Source organism: Chaetodon auriga, chromosome 11 (genome assembly GCF_051107435.1).
Source record: "Chaetodon auriga isolate fChaAug3 chromosome 11, fChaAug3.hap1, whole genome shotgun sequence".
In the NCBI taxonomy this organism is placed as follows: domain Eukaryota; kingdom Metazoa; phylum Chordata; class Actinopteri; order Chaetodontiformes; family Chaetodontidae; genus Chaetodon; species Chaetodon auriga.
In genome coordinates, this window is record NC_135084.1 from 3,865,651 (window position 1) to 3,883,274 (window position 17,624).

General features: G+C 40.7%; 1 protein-coding gene across 1 annotated transcript in view; it reads right to left on the reverse strand.

Moving 5' to 3' along the window:
• The window catches only part of pdzd8 (PDZ domain containing 8), a 43,557-nt gene extending 26,645 nt beyond the window's left edge, over positions 1–16,912 (reverse strand). Inside the window, exons 1-2 of the mRNA XM_076742558.1 lie at positions 15,543–16,912; positions 2,591–2,716 (exon numbers count right to left, since the gene is read on the reverse strand). Coding sequence (XP_076598673.1) covers positions 2,591–2,716; positions 15,543–16,426 — 1,010 coding nt within the window. The 5' untranslated portion in view covers positions 16,427–16,912. The remainder of the gene's footprint in view (positions 1–2,590; positions 2,717–15,542) is intronic.
• Positions 16,913–17,624: the final 712 nt, after the last annotated feature.

Here is a 17,624-nt window from a genome sequence, read left to right on the forward strand (position 1 = left end):
TTTACTTTAAAGGTAGATAATCCAATCCACTTCTCATCAATTCAGCAAGCATCTCCTCATCATTCTGTGTGTACGCTGAAAAAAAAAAACCTGGTGTTCACAAACAGCCCTGGCTCTTTAAATGGGGAAAAAAGTGGCTAGGACTGAACCACAGAACACTAATCCAACCAATCAGGAACAAGAGAACTAGTTGCACACCAACCTCCGCCTCTGCCAGCTTCTCTCCTCCTTCCACATCCTTATCCATGAGGAACGGAGACAAACCATCACAGTAATGAAACGTAAATAACATCAATATTACCTTACCAACTTGGCAAAGATACCACTGGTTACATTATGGGAAGTCATCAAACGTTATGGAAGTGCAACACTAAATCACAAAGACAGTTTACAGCCAAAACTGACTCTGTGCAAAATCAACGGGTCCAAGCTTGTCTTTGTCCATTTGCTGTCCATCAGCATCAGTGTTTGGCCTGCAGGACTTCAACTCACGACTATTTTTCTTATCAACTCTATCTTATATACCATTCTTTCTCAACTGTTCAGTTACATGTCTCGTCTATAAAATGGCAGGAAATAGTGAAAAAAGACTATGTATCATAAGTTCCCAGAGCCAAGATAACATCTTCAAATTTCTTATTTTGTCCACACAGCATTTCAAATATATTCAATTTACTATCATGTAAGGAAGAAGACGCAATTCACTTGCAACTTGTATATATTCTTTCTCTTATATAGTTTATAGCTCTGGCTCTCTCTCTCTTTAAGAATGGCTGATATTCTTTGCTTACATACTGTTGTTAGTTATATATAGTATGTTTATATACTTTGTAATGCTTTTTAAGAACATTCTTTTCTCTTAGTTTTATTCTCATCCTCGTTCTTATTTATTGTACATATTTTATGTTTATGTGTATGTTTAACTTGCTGCTGCAACAAAAGAATTTCCCAATTGGGGTCAATAAAGTAAAGCTTAAGGTTAAGTCTAAGTCTAAGCACGGGCTCTTCTCATTTAGAAGCTGGTACAAGCCCATTGCTGGCATTTATGCTTGAAGAATCACACAAAATTAACAAGATCATGACAATTTTGGCAGAGTGATTTTTGGTTGACCGGCCAAATGATTAATTGACTCATCATTTCGGCTCTATTGGCCAGTTAAGATTTCCTGTTCCTCTCTTGTATTGTCAAATCCCAGGAGCCCCTCATTAATCCACTGCTGTATAAGGTGAAGCTGGACTTGAAACAGTACACTATACCTGACTGTGTACTGTGATAAAGAAAAGATGAGCTCACAGCTACATATTTTCTAGTCCAGTGCCGCCCCCTGCTGTGCTGAGGAGATCAGTGCATCAGACACATTACCCACGAAAGTTATTCCTCAACTTCCCCAGTCTGAATATACTGTTCCTCTACTGAAGGTCCAGTGTTTCAGGAATAGTATGTGTGTGTGTGTGTGTGTGTGTGTGTGTGTGTGATCATCTTCAGAGACATGGTGATGGCCTTCTTCAATAAGACTCAACCGTCTCCTTGGGAAATTTCACTTAACATGCTAAATGGGTAGATACTGTCCTCTGCTGGACATCTACAGTATGCCACACCCAACATGTTCCGACACAGTAAACCTCAAACAATAACTTATAGAGCAAGAGTGTGATATGACCTAATTAAATCTCTCAAAAAGTCCAGGAAGACAACAGCCGCCAAACTTACAACTTAATGCCTATATAGAAGAAAGTGAAATAAGATGGTCGATGAAGAAGAGAGACTGTATGATTATAATGGGCAGGACATGAATTATTAATGACTGAGCCTGATCTGTTCATCCTGTGGGCAATCAAACACACCCAACCACATCCAAGCATTGTTCAACACACACACACACACACACACACACACACACATGCACACACACACACACACACACACACACACACACACACACACACACACACGTATATCAAAGTACAAATGACTTGTCCGTCTCTCCAAGGCAACGAAGGCTGGGCCTCTCTATCAAGGTGAACCTGGGATAATTGATTTGACTCTTTGGCCAATTAAAATTTAAACATGCCAGCTTTGGACAAAGAGGGAGTGTGCTTGTCTGTGAAAGGAGAACCTGGTAAGAGAGAGTGTGGTCCGTTCAATATGATGGGCTTTTAGATGCTATGGGGTTTGAGGATGTCATTGAGATGATGGGGAATGTCATTCAAATTCAGATTACATTTAGATTCTTTCATCAGCATCTCCCTTTGTAGACTTTACATGGGTGGCCGATTCTATTAGACATTGTAGTTTTGTCTTTGAAAAGTCTGCATTGAACTGCATTTTGAAATGCTGATTGGTCAAATGTCAGCCATTCGACAAATGACTTCCTCAATAAAAAAAAAAAGCGTAATGTTGTTTTGCAGCTTATGCTGAAGAAATACCACTGTGTGATGTAGCATTAAGTTTTCCCAAAAATAGAACAAAATAGTGCAAAACAAAGGAAACAGCTCAGACCAAAAATAAAACAAAAAACCACAGCTATATGGACAGGGGTGTCCACATACATTATGTGGGGGGTATATATAAGGAATGAAAGTGTCTCACCTGCTACATTCAGTGAGGGTGACTCTGAGTCGGCCTTCCACCAGCCTGCTGTCCTGGACTGACAGGTCCAAATCATAAGCCGAACCCAGTGGAGCCTGCACTTGGAATGGGAAGAAGGGCTTGTATCTGGAAAGAGACACGGGAAACATCCAAAGTTCATTTTAATTCTGGATTTCCACTATGACAGTAGTGTAAACTCCCTGACTGTGCATCAGTAAACAATCTCTTCAAACAACCAACCAATGCAACTGTACCCACACGATGACCCAACAAACTGGGGGCAATCCCAAATTTCAACTGAAATTAAGAGTTAATTAGATCTGAAAAACCTGTCCACCAGTTTCAAAAGTTATGAAATGGCACATTGTGTGGAATGCATCAGCTCCGCTTTCCATCATTTCTGAAGAACATAACCAGTCGGCAGCCACAGTCAATGGTGGCCACACTGTGACGACTTCAGCTGGGTGTGGTGCTTGGCAGGGAAGTGACTCCTTCTGTGCAGCGCCCTGAATTTTCATAAAAACAGTACCGTAATGCATAAACTTGATGTCTGAGAACACATGCCTGTCCTTTGCTATTTTAGGCTCCTGGTGTTACTGTTGCTGGCCCAAGGCTCCTGCTGCTCTATATATTGGACTTTGTTCAGGCAAATCATCCTCATTACTGACGGAAATGATGTTACTGCCTGACCAGAAAAGTGCTCTGATGGGCGCATATCCACAATCAGGGTTTTGTAAACTGTCAATTTTCCCACGAATGGATGGAAAACTCTTACTCATCAGAGTGGCAAACTTTTAGCACGTATACTGCTGAAGATTTTTCAGAGTATCCTTCTTAACCAGATTCTGACGAATAATAGTTAAACTACTTTTTGTTAAGATGTGGTCTTTTGTTTAAGGTGCCAGTGAGACAATGAAATGGCAGTTAACACTGGGATTAGAAATTGTCCACAAAGGCCACGTTAGAACTTTTACAAGAAAAGCACAACCTGGTGTTCAGACTCAGCAATGTGGCCTCTCTCTCTGTCTCTAAAGAGAACTAAAAGAACTGTTACAGAACATGACTCAAGCAGCACATCAGTCTTTCAAACACAGATCATAAATGTGTATCTTCAAAACTAGCTACCAGACTGGCAAAAATGACATCACAACTAAACAATCCAGATCAAGCTGGGTTTATTAGTCAAACACAGCTTGCTGAGAATATGAGACGAGCATTAAACATTACAGGGACAGCTCAGACGCAGAAGCTCCCTGTGGGGACTGTTAGCCAAGGCGCTGAGAAGGCCTGTCATCAGACCTTCTGGCCTTATCTATTTGAAACCTGAAGGAAATTTGGTTTGCAAGAATTTGGCAGCTGATGGCAGAATTGCCATTTTGGGGTATACACAGAATGTAAATAAATCAGAAATAAAGATGATGGGCTATAACAATCAGTGCTGAAATCTAATTCAAATATGCATTCCACCGGGATGTGGAAAGGATGAAAAATGTTAGGATAAAAAAGACAAACACTCTGGACAACTTACAATAAAAAAACTTACAAAGAGTGGATGCCAGAAAGCTCACAAATGGAGAGAGGTGGAAATATGCTTAAATTGTGCAGATACACCACTAACTGTTCTGCCTCTCTCCAAATATAAAAAAATCATGCATCTATCAATCTAGATAATTGATAGATTGAATTTTTCTAAAAGAAAAAGTAACTGATCCAGGCCTCCCTCCTAAGCTGACTGGACTTCAGAATGTGGGCTTCTAAAGGTTTATGTAAGTTTGGACAAATATTTGGAGATACAGAAATGAAATCTTTTGAATGTCACAATATGGTCAACCCCCTGCTCCTGTATTTAGATTCTTCCAAGTGAAAAGTTATATTTTTGTTTTTAAAAATGAGATCTACTTAAGACATAAATCCACTGATAAAATGTATGCTTTAGATGTATGACTGGGGGGTCAGAACTGAATTTTTGATGAATATGGATAACCATTAAGATAAACAAATGACTGTCAATGTAAAAAGTAAACTCTCATAAAATACTGTATGTCTCCAGCTGATTGGGAGCAAATGTGTAAAAACATACATGTAACAACAAACTCAAACCATTGGAAACATTATACACAGAGGATTATGATTCCATATAATAAGACATCCCAAATTCAATGTAAGTGCAAAGAATTCCGAGATAATGGAGAGACTACAGAGAGCAGATGGCAAACCACACTCATACTATGACCATGTAAAGCAAAAGTGACTTCAGGGAAAATTCCACCTGAAAAGTATCAAATATGTTTGACATTTACATGGAAACTTGACATGGAAAATACCAAAAAAGATCAAGAGGAAGGACCCTCAGGTGTTCCTCATCCTAAGGGTACCAATAATTTAACAAACTGCAAGGAACTGGTTGAAAGATGGTAACTGGAGGAATGTTGTAAATAAAATATATGGAGCAGAAAAAATAACCATGAGAATCAGTAACAAAGTTCATTACTTTGAAGAAAGATGGAAAAATGGGTGAGGTATACAACACACCACATTCCAAATGGCTCTCTGTTAGGTGTGATAATTAAGACAATAACATGCTATCAATTGTCTTCATGTATTTCTCTTTGTACATGTATATAGTACATACCTAATGTGTGAATATATGCATATGCAAGTGTATGCACATACCTGCTACCTGGACATTGTTCCTGTATTTGTATGATTTATCCTCTGACCGTCATCGGTCAACTAAATCCTATGAACTGCTATTTATATTTCAGTTACATTTTTTTCCTTTTCATCGGTTTCTTTGTTTTTTCCGTTTGTTTTTTCCCTTATGCTTTGTAACTCCAGTTAAAATCTGGTCATTTTCTTGCTTCCTGTCCTGTTCGGCCAGAAAGACCTTTCAAGCTACCCTTTGTCACAATCAGTTCATCTTGCCTCTCCTTGCTCTGATCGACTCTGGTGCACAGGATAGCTTTATGGATAAAGATTTGGCCTCCAGTCTGGAATCCCTTGAACAGCTTGAATCCCTACTGCAGCTAGTGGTTCAGAAGGGAGATTTTAATCAGAGTAAGTCATTGCACGTTTCTGTGTCATTGGTCCTGCGTGGCAATCATAAAGAGATTTGAGAACTGAGTGTTCAGTTTAAGATTATCTCCGCTCGTAAGACACCCATAGCCCCGAGGAATCCCTGGTTTAAACAACAAAACCTCCATATTGATTGGTGTAGCAATCTGCTCTTCCTCCAGCAGAGGTTACTGTTGCTTCTCCAAGACCTGGGCCTCCAGATTTGCCCACCAACCCCACTTAAGCCTGGTTTATGCTTCTGCGTCGCGGCGACGCCGTACCTACGGCATACACCCGATGCCATCACTGAGTATTCATAGTTCTGCGTCGAGGGAACGCGTTGCTCCGCAATTCACCGCCAAGCCGCTAGGGGTGTGTGGCTGTGTCTTTGTATGGTTTCGGGGGGCTCTTGTCGGATTCCTTGGTTTTTACCTCCTCGATAATTCTTTCTTCGGCTTGGTCCATTTTTTCTTGTAGCTCTCACCACAGAAACTTTGAAAATGGCGGTGTTGTTGTGCTGCGACCATAGGGCTGCGACTGAACTGGAAATTACGTTCTGAGAGGACCAATCACAGTCCTCGACGTTCACGTCACGACGCGACGCATAGTCAGGATTTTTTGGAGGTGCATGTCAGGCTACGGCGTAGGGTCCGCGTAGGGGTCTGCGTCCACGGCGTAGGTACGGTGTTGATGCGACGCACAAGCATAAACCAGGCTTTACTATCATGGTCTGGGTGAGGTTCTCACTAAAAAGCGGGCGGGTGAAGATGGATCCAGAAAAGATCAGTGGCAGAGTGGCCTAAACCCACCACTCATGAGAACTGCAGTAGAACTTACGTTGCTAATTTCTTCTGCCATTTCAGTAGGGACTACAGTACCAGACTCACTTCCTCCACTCTGGACACCAGAGGCTGAACAAGCCTTTTCCAAGTTAAAGAGTCTCTTCACCTCCACCCCATCCGCATCCAACCTGATCTCTCTCACCAGTTCATTGTGGAGGTTGACACTTCAGACAAAGGTGTAGGGGCAGTTCTCTCCCAGCGCTCCCGTCCTGACCAAAAGGTCCATCCCTATGCCATCCCATCTCCTCTTGCCAGCTGAACACAATTGTTGTTGGTAATAGGGTGCTATTTCCTATCAAACATGCATTGGAAAAATGAAAGCACTGGCTGGAAGGAGCTAAGCAACAATTTGTGGTATGGATCGACCATAAGAACTTGGCCTTCAATCAAACAGCTGTTTATCCCTCCTTGAAGTTTCTTGTTGGTCCCAACCTGTTCTCTTTGTCTGTGTGTGACACTGTCAGGGTGTGGCTTGCTTCCAATCACCTGCTTCCAGCTGCCAATCCACCGACACATCTGCAACCAATCCACTCATTAAACCCAAGCAGTACATCTACCCCAGCTCTTCACTTGTCTTCACCAGATTGTTCAGTTTGCCACAGTGGTATAATGGATGTTACACCAGTGTGTTTTACATAGTCCTCCTCCTCTTCAATGTGTACAGTGCTTTTAGCCGTTTCTATGTTTCCAAACAAAGGAGAATGGAATTTCATGTTTTCCAGACAATACGTTGCTGCGTGCAGATGACGTTGAACCCTGCCAAAAATCTTTGGACAACCTTTTTTGGGGGGTGTCGAGCAAAATGAGGGCTCTACTGGTCAGTGTGGTATAGTCATAATTCATACCGTAGGGCAAATTCATACCTGTGTACTTTCTATACCATTTATTCCATCCACTCCTAGTTACCCCGCGGGATATCTGAAGCAGAATTCCATTTAAAGTTGACAGTCTTCATCACTGCAGCAACAATTATTCTTTGCCATTGAAAGAGTCAGACGTGATCAGAACTTACGGACTGGGCTGATGACTGATAATGCTTCTTTTGAATTGATGATAGCTAGGTTAAAAGAACCAATTCATTTTTTTGAATTATAGAAAAGGTGGAAATAACATGAACACAGTAATTAGTATGTTACGTTTCAAATGATGTGCTTTCTTATGTTTATCTGCTATACTGTATATATATATGTATATATAATATTTTATCTCCTTATTTAGCATGGTGACAATTTTATACTGAAGTGTTTGTTCTTTTTATATATGATGTTTAATTCAAATAATGATAATAATAAATAATCAAAACCTAAATAAAAACTTGAAGTCCCGCTTCACTCAAAGTTTTTTCCTCCTTATTCCTACAATTTAATATTTGAAGTAGTTAAACTTTAGATGACACATATTTGCATAATCACAGATTAAGATTTTTAATGAGGGAGAAGGAGCACCTTTCATTTTACATGTTACTGGTCAAAGTACAGGGCTTTATATACATCTTAAAACATGTCATTTATGAAATTTAGCAAGAATTAAAGTTTATTCTACTGAGCTCACGTCAATAGATCAAGCTCCATGACAACAGAGCCGACACACCCACTGATCAAGACCACGTGATACTGTTGAAATCTCAGGAAGAACCGTCATGTGACTGTCCTGTCAGACTGTTATTTGTAAGGACGAGAATGAACTCTGATGCTAACCTTTTAAGCAAACACAACCTAAAAGCACTTTGAAAAGACAATACCTATTCAGCTTGCATCTAAACAGATCCATCTCCATGGTGACTCCATCTGCTCATGATACGGTGGAGAGCAGCAAAAGCTAGTAAAATGGATGCTCATTGGGGATTTTTTCGTTGTCAAATATATTATGGTATTCCTCAAACATCCTCCACTATGATTCAAACGAATGAACAAGGAAAGCAACCAACAGCTATACAAATTTTTATTTGTATATTATTCCTTTGCAGTCATTAACTGATGCTGAGTGAAACATCTAAAAAAATCAACATCCCCAAATGGTCAATACAGCTCGTACATGTACAAGCTGCTTCCCAGACTCATCTTATCTCCTCCAGTCTTCTGCACATGCAGCTTCCAGATGTGTACAACCAAAAACAGGGCGCTGGAATGATGACTGGGCCAATGGAACACCATCATGAGGCTTTGAACATAGTCTTCCTCCCATAGCTGGAGAGGTGACTCTACATGGGTGCTGTAATGCCTGGATTACCTCCAGTGGGCCGCAGTCCAAGCCCTCCCCTCCACAAAACTACCATCTGTGCCACTCAGCAAATCCCAAGGTCCAGCTTCATTCTCTGAGGCTGCTCTTCATTACATCATCTCATCGCACTCACTCGGCATGATCGTGGGTGATACACACTCACGCACGTTTCCAGTTCTTCTATTTGCTGCAGTGCTCTCCCACACAATTCAAACGGCAGTGAGTCTGTGGCAGTAAATAAGTGTTTAACGCTTGTACTTAACAGTTGGACAGGCACCTCAGATCAGACTTGCTGAAGGGCATTTAATGGGCTTGTGCACTCCCAGCCCAACAAACTGGATGCTGAGCTCTCCAAAAAAAAAAGTGAAGAGAAAATCTTTTCAGTCAGAATTTGAGTCTGACAATAACTGCTCAGGTGAGTCATATAACAAGGTTGCAACTAATGACTGTTTTCATTATGGATTGACACATTTTCTCAATTCATCTTGTTTCTTTGGGCAACAAATTGTCAAAAACAGTAGCAACAGTAACAGTTCAAAGCCAACTCCACAGATAGTCAGTGTAGGCCTGAAACAATGAATCAATTGAGGAAAAACTAATCAGAAGTTTTGTGCAGTTTTCAAGTTATTTTTCAAACAAAATCTGATGGTTCCAGCTTCTCAAGTGTCTGGATGTTCCATTTCTCTCAGTTTTTTATCACTGTAAATATAAACATCTTTTGGTTTTGGGCAGACAAAATGACATTTGAAGGGGCTCCTGAGAGTTTGTACCATTTTCATTGTTTTCTGCCAAATTCAGCTTCCAATCAGATGAGGAAAGCAGAAAATCAATTGAGACACTGGAAACAGAGACTGAAAAATAACATATGATAAATCGATGATGAAAACAGTTGCGACTTCATTGTTTGTCACTTTGATGACTTATTTGACTAATCTTAACTAACTTTGCACATCGTAATGTCAAGAAAAAGGAAATCAGATGGGGCTGTGAGTGGAAAAACTCACTGCTGTGCTGCCAGTCACTCGGCTGAAGGTGGACATGTTTCACACTTTAGTCTGCATTTAGCTGAAATTAGTCCAAAGTCTCTATTGCTTAGGGATGCACCTATCCAATACTGATATCGGTCCAATACTGACTCAAACAGCTGGATTGGGAATCACAGACAAAGGGGCAGATGGATTCAATTCAATTTACATCTATGTGCATTTTACATGTCACTCAAAACACAGTTACAACATACAGCTGCACAGCCTCCAACAGTCACATGGGGACGTACATGTCCATGAGGGTTTCACATGGAGACTCCAAGGAAATGCATAATGTCTACCTGAGACAATCAAATGAAAGTTAACTTTATATCTGACAGCTTTATGAATAAATTATGAGCCTGATAACGTTGTTGGTTAGAGTATGGCCTTATTAATGCCTTCCACTGACGATAGCTGCGGCTCTGCTGCATGAATTAGAATTAGGCTAGCTGTAGGTTCTGATCATTTGAGGGCTACTGTTGTGTGCATGTGATAAACTCCTGTTAATAATCTAAAGTGCACTCCAGCCATAAATGCGTGACAGACTTTAAACTATGTTTTTCAATGTTGTGTCCGTTCACGCTAACTAGCATTTTTTATTTTTTTTTTGCTTTTTTAAACTCTAACAACACAGTAATATTCAAACAGGAACTGGAACGACTTCCAAAGCTCCCCGCCATGCACTAACTGGGACATCTTCAGAGACTTGAATAATAGGGTCACCGTCATTTAGGACTATACATTTCTGCATAATTACCACTGTAGCAGTCAAAACAATAAACATCCCAACTCCAAACCTTGGGTCACTCCTCACATAAAACTGAACCTGAAAGACATGTCATATTTAGTGGGTATTTGTTACATTGTGTCTTACAAAGTTAGGAGAGCAATGTTTATGTCAAACCTGATGTTGCCTTCCACATAAAAAAAAAGGTTCCCACAGTGAGGCATACAGCTTATCAAACACTGGAATCAGATTGATACTCGGAATGGGCAGACAGAAAAATTCAGGTATCAGAATAAGAACTGGAAAAAAAATAAATAAATAAAAAGATGACTGAGCATCCCTAGTATTGACCAGCTGCACTCGAATCTGTGGCTCTGGGTGGTTTGGAAGGAAGATCAGCCACCTCCGTAAAATAAAAGCAAAACTCAGCAAAACCATCTCGGTTCATCTTTCACTGTTCCAACAATTTTATACAAACTTGAACTGTCAGGTTTGTTTGAAATTGGGGGGGATTTTACATTTAAATATGTCCAGTAACAAAGGTGATTACTGGACAACAGAAACTCTGGTTGTGTGACTCCTGTCCATCATGCAGCCCACTCACTGAAGCCAGCACAGCAATGCTTTTTTCACAATCTAATATTCATTTTCACAATGGAATCAGTGAATTGTTTTTTTAATTTGATAATGTATTTGAATTTACAATATTTGTTCAGAGCCTTAATAACTAAGGATGGGCACCTTGACAGGACTCCACTCAGACTGACAGTCAAAGTCAGTAGTCAGATACACATCTGTCATGCTGCCATGCTGCTGTGAGAAGACCCCCGCTGTTACCCAGAGGACATCTGTGACTTCAGTGAGTCTTTTCCAACTAGGCCTTTGACACATGTGTACAGATATTTTTAAAAATGGATGTTTTCCACCCAGTCTTTCAAAAAAAAAGGATTCTGTCCATAAGGGAATGCAAAAACGACTCCAAACGCTCAAACCATAGGTACTGAGGTGAGTCTACATCAACAATCTGTCAATGCCAGAGGAGAACAGTCTGAGTGCTCACAATGAGCTGACTTTCCTTTGGCCATAGTAACTTAAATCACAAACGACAGAAGCTAATTATTTATTAGTAGTTATTTAACACCTTTCTGGCACACGCTGAGCAGCGCTAACCAAACGTGAGCTAACCAGCAGTCTGCTGCTGTTGTTGTTTCAGACGCATGCTCATTACACAAAGCAGTAATGGCCACGACATCATCATCATCAAGGTCTCGGACATGGTGAATTACAAGATGCCTCAAGTTTGTGTCTCTCTGTCACCTCCGCAGTGTCACCAGTGTTCCTGCTTTCAATTTAAGGAACCACACTGAACTCAGGACCTAACAATGTGAGTCACAGTTTAGTTTTGCTTTCTCTCATACACACTTTCTACTTGCCTTCTCTCTGTTTCTCTCACTTCTTGAAAATCAGTTCCTGCTTTCAACTTGGTACAGAGCTTATTAAAAGTGTTTGTTCCCTTTGGGCTTTTCAGTGCTTCATTGCGCTACATCTTTGAATCATAGCTGATGAAATTAGACTTTTTTACTTTGGTCAACAAAAGTCAAAAAGACACAATTGTCAATGAATGTAGATATATTACATACAAATGTGAAACTCGAAATACTTCATAGCATTTTAACTTCACCAGCTTTTATGACAGACCTAAACCATCCCTAAAGTCACATAGACAGTTTAATGGCAATTTTCAGTGTGTCAATTATGCCTGTAGGTGGAAGTTAAAACAGCTGGCACATCATGAAAACAAACTACACAAACCTGCGACAAAGATAGAGAAGGTTACAAATCAGGGGAAGGACACAAGACAATCCTCAAGGCACTGTGTGGTTCAGTGTGGTCAATCATAAAGGAAACAGTTGTGAATCTGCTAGAGTAAGCCTTCCTCAAACACTGGATATCTGTGTGAGAGGAGCACCAATGAGGCAAGCAACCAGAGGGTCTGTCTGCTGAAGGAGCTACAGGGACCCACGGCTGAAATGGGACAAAGTGTGATGTAGCAACAGTTGGCTGGGTGCTTCAACGTTCCTGAGGTTACGGCAGGGAGGCAAAGATAAAGCAACTGCTGAAGAAATCTCACATGACATTTTAACTGGTGTTTGCTAGAAGGCATGTGAAAGACTGAAGTGAAAGGAGGCTCTATGGTCTGTGACGACCAAATGATGCTTTTAAGTCAGAACTTTGAATATGGTTTGCTGACACCATACACCAGCAGAAAACTGGACAATTAATCCACTGCAGTAAAGGGGAACTGCAAATTCCCAACTGTGATAAATTTACAGCATGAGTTGACTTTACTTTATCTAAGTGATGTAACCTTTCTCAGTGAATGGATGGAGGACTGGAAGGTTGTTCAGCTGCTGCAACTCAAAAGATTTGGTCATTGACCATTTTTTTGATCACATGGTCTTTTGAGGATCAGACCTCCAGGTTCATGAACCCATTATTATTAACTATTTTCTGAATCCCCTGTTGATCTGTAAGTCTCAGCAGAGACATGCAGCGTGACTTCTGATTAATGACACACTGAAAACAGACGTGATATCTAAAAAAATGGCTGGAAGCTGCAGGTGGGAGGGAAGCAATCTAAAACATGCTGACTCACGGAGTGGGAGATTTTATTTTTGATTATGGCAGAGAGTTTGATTTCCCAAAAACATTGCTTTGCCAGTGTGGCAGTGCAACCAAGTACCTCGTCTAAAATAAGTTGGAAAAACTAGAGTCTATGTTGCACTCAGAAGCAGGGACTTATTTCAGATTTGTTTTTAAACTAACAAAATATGGCTTGATATTTTTTGATCGGTTAAAATGGGACCACAAAAAAAAACCCAGTTACAAATTTTATAGGATTTGGATATAATACATTTAGTCTGACATTTTCATGTATGGCAGAAACGTGTTCAACATATCATTTTTGCTATTTGGAATGCAAAAACTTTGAAGTATGAAATCAGAATGTAGACGGAATCTTAGAATGCCAAGGTGTCGATTAGTTTAGTGTATAAGAAGTTAAAAAAAAGAGAGCAACATCACAATCTGACAGTGTTTTAGAGGAACTTAAAGATGCTCCGAGGAGTTTTTCATGAAAACAAACACAGTGTATGACCAAAAAAAAAAAAAAAAAACTCATATGGAAATGAAGGAGCTATTCTCTGCTGGAAGAAGGGTAGAGGATGTGGGAGGCAGAGCACCAGCTCTGCTGACAGCTCAGGAAACAAAGGATAGTGTCATCACGCGTTTGAAAATGATTTTTTCATTCAAATCAACAGCTACTGCAGCTCTGACAACTTGAGCTGCTCACTTTGGATGAACTACCAGTGAAATAAAAGTGTGAAATGTGATTCTTAAATCTCATTTCCCAAAAAAGAATCTAAGCCGTTGCAGCCCACTGTACCAATGAACACGCTTTCAGCAGTTTGTTTCAGACAGCAGCGCTTCCATAGATGCCGGCTGCGGGCCAAACGGCTCATCTAAGTCCAGCGGTTTCAATGACCAAGTTGTGATTCACTCTGCATGTCAATTTGACTAATGTTAGCCTCTGCTTTAACACAACGTGAGCACGATGACAGAGAGACGTGTCCATCTGTCTGTCAGTCCCACCCACACATGTTCTATATGAGTGTGTGTGTTTGTACATGATCAGCTGATAGGTTGGATCTCGTCTTCAGTGTTTGATAAATACTGGCAAAATAATTCATGACAAAACACATGAAAAACTGCATTGATTGCACAGACGGGGGACATCCTCATTAGACAGGCAGCTTTGAAAATCACTGGACACAAGGAGTCAATAAAAGAAGGAAGGGTCATCCCGTCACTGTGGATAACATGAACGCATCGGTGCCACTCTTTAAAGCTCTCGGCTCAGTTAGCGTAGCAGTGACTGGGTAGACCCCTCCCTCATCTCCCCCTCTCAGGTTCACAGGTTATCAGTGTGGGTGATGGAGGCACCGGAATCTAATGTTTCATGTGATTTCAAGGTACATTTTGCTTGATGTGTATTTTAATTCAATAATTTATTTGCCTGCAAGTTACACTGATGTGATTTTGTTTGTATAACAGACTGGAGCTTCTCATGTGAGTGAGATTAGACTAACGCTAGTAAGTTAGCTTAAGTTTGATAATACCCGAACTAATTTACCTCTGAGCCCGTTAGCTAGCATTCTACAATGTCATCTACAGTTTTTGATATGGTGACCAGGCGTTAGGTAGGTAGGCCATTGGATGGGGTTACAGCCCACATGTTGCTTGTACCCTGGCAGAGATTGCCTCATTCATAATTACACTGCATAATTGTCTGATGATCAAATTCATTGTTAAAAGTTTTTCTAAAAGTTTCTGACAGCCATGAAATGTACTGATTGAGATAAAAGTAACAATACAGACTTTAACAATATCAACTCATCCAACAATCCTCCTATAATAATTCACTGCATGTTTAAATTGGGTGGGCAAAGTTACTAAAATATGAGATAATTAAGATCATTATACATGATGACATATGATAGAAGTGTGTATGTTGAAAGCTCTGGAGAGACACACAAACCATTGTGATCCGTAATTAAACGCTATTATTGCTCTGCTATTGTTACTTCGAGCAGGATGATTCTAAAGAAGTTACCAATTAACAGTTCAGAGGTCCACTTTGATACCTTGAATCATCTGAATTGAATTAGCGAGCCACAGTTCATTGATTTCTGCTGTAGGCTAACACTGCATAGTCCACTCCAGTGCATGGAAAACTGCCATACACAATAGAATTGGGACACATTCAGGATTTATCCCTTATTTATTTCTCTGTTTCTGCTGTTTGTTTATATTTGAGAAACGTGTATCAGTCTGTCTTGGACGTGAAAGCATCATTCTGGTGAAATGTTTGCTGTTTGAATAGTTTTGGAGGGCCTCAGTGGTTATCACATTGTTATGGTTAAGAGTTTCTTCAGCCCAGTTGTTTGTTGTTGTAGTTTGAAGGTAAACAATGTTGTCTGTTGTTGCAGCTTTGAAAGTAAACAGTGTTTCCTGCAGCCTACCTGATTTTGTAGTTTGGTAAGGTGTGTTTCCTTTTGATGACCCGTTTCAGCTGGTTAACTATGATGGAGGTGAGCTGAGGCAGCGGCCTTCCTTCAAACTGTGACTTCGCCTCGAAATCAACCAGCGGGTCCTCGAGGAAGGAGAAGGACCAATGGGAGAAGGGCATGCGCGTGAACTGCAGCCTCAGCCTGCCCACCACGCGCCTCATCTTCACGAACAGGTAGGCAGACTTCCCGAACACCAGGTCGACGTCGATGGCGAGGTGAAAGCCGCCATTGTATTCGATGTCTACCTCAAAGTTGAGCTCCTCCGGCATGCCGTCCTCGTTCAAATGCACCGGCTTCATGAGTGTGGCCGTCTTGAAGACCGGCAGAGAATTGCCCAGGGAAATGTCCCTGAGGCTGAGTCCCTCCAGGAGCCGTCCTGCTGTCTTGGTCTGCAGCAGCTCCTCAAACTCCACCTTGATCTTTTTGGTGAGCCAGTGTCTGACAACAGGGGTGTCTCTGAGCTCCCTGAATAGGAACAAAAATATAGCATTTAGGAAATTGCACGTTTCCGGTTTGGCCGCATCAACGGGCTCGCTTTGAGAAGGCGGTGGCGGCTGCTGTTTGGGGCTGCCGCTGGTGACAGCCGCCTCCTGCTGCCGTGTTGAGACGGCCTCTTGCTGTTTAGATACACCAGATGCCGTGCTGTCCTGCTGTTGTTGGCCTGGTTCGGCATGTTGGGTATTAAAGTAATCCTTCAATGCGTTTTCAGGCACTACTTTGACATACTGCACTGTCCTGCCTATGGGCTCGATGTTTCTCCGATATATCAGCAAGAACTGTAATACCAGCGTAACGACTGCTCCGGAGAACGCGGAAATCAAAATTAAATAAATCATTTCGAGCAGCTGCCGTCTCTGACTCAACGTGTTTTCATAGTCAAACGTTTAGCCGTGTTAACAAAGCAAGTTCCACCTGGTCGCTCTCAAAGCTGCCATATCATCTGCTTCTTTCCTGAGCTTCAGGCTCCGCACCTGATTGGACAAGCGGGTTACGTTGCAGTGCGTAATGACGGAAGCAGAATGTGTTTCTTTTGATGCGTTCAAGGTATGTCGGATTTCCCGGTTACCGAGTAGACAAACCCGTTTGAATTCATCATGGACATGCACCGCCACTGAATAGGGCCTCAAAACTAAAACATTTCATTTTTTGTTAAATCCGCTATGACAGTCAAAAATTTTATAGGCATCATAAAAGTAGATTTTATGGCAGAATAGTTCTATTGGATTGCATTAGATTGTACAGGCATATCTAAAAAAAAAAAAAAGTGACCACTGAATGTGAATATGATAGCATATGGCTGCCACATCACAGAAAAATTAGCTCGTTAGAAAAAAAAAAAAAGCAGTCAATGCTTAAACAGAGGATATTTTGACAGTGTAAAAACCTTATTTTGCTGAATTGGAAGCCTCAGTTTTGTCCAGTGTCAGGATCATGTAGCTGTAAATTGAGTAGCTCTGATTGAGACATTGAGACATCTCTGGTGTCAGATGTGAGTGTCATCCTTGGTCTTACTGTGTCCCTCCACTGACTTCATTTTCAGTTTTATTGTGACAGGCCATATGGAGCTGTGGTTGAGCCCAGTTGTAGCACCAGTAGATATTACACTGTTTGGATGTTAATTGGTTGTCATGTTTCCCTTTGCAACAAACTTGCAATGACTCTCCACATTATTGTACCACAAGTTTTTGAAATCAGTTTTTTGATTGAAATGATTTGAATTTGGTTTCGCTAAGCATGATTTTAAATGATTAGGTCAAATAGCCAATCTGAAATAGATACTGATGTTTAAACAACTGAATATTGAATTAAACAAACAAATGTAAATCAAATAGAATAAAACAAACTTAACAAAGCAAGCCACATTTGTTATATTGGAATAGATGTTCAAGTTCAAAGAAGTGCTGGAAAATCCAATAAAGTGGTGAATTAGACTCAAATGAACAGACCTTTGTAATTAAGCTGAAATAGATTTGCAACTTCAAACAACTTCCCTAAGCAATTAAATAAAAGTAACAAATCCAGATCAACCAAACT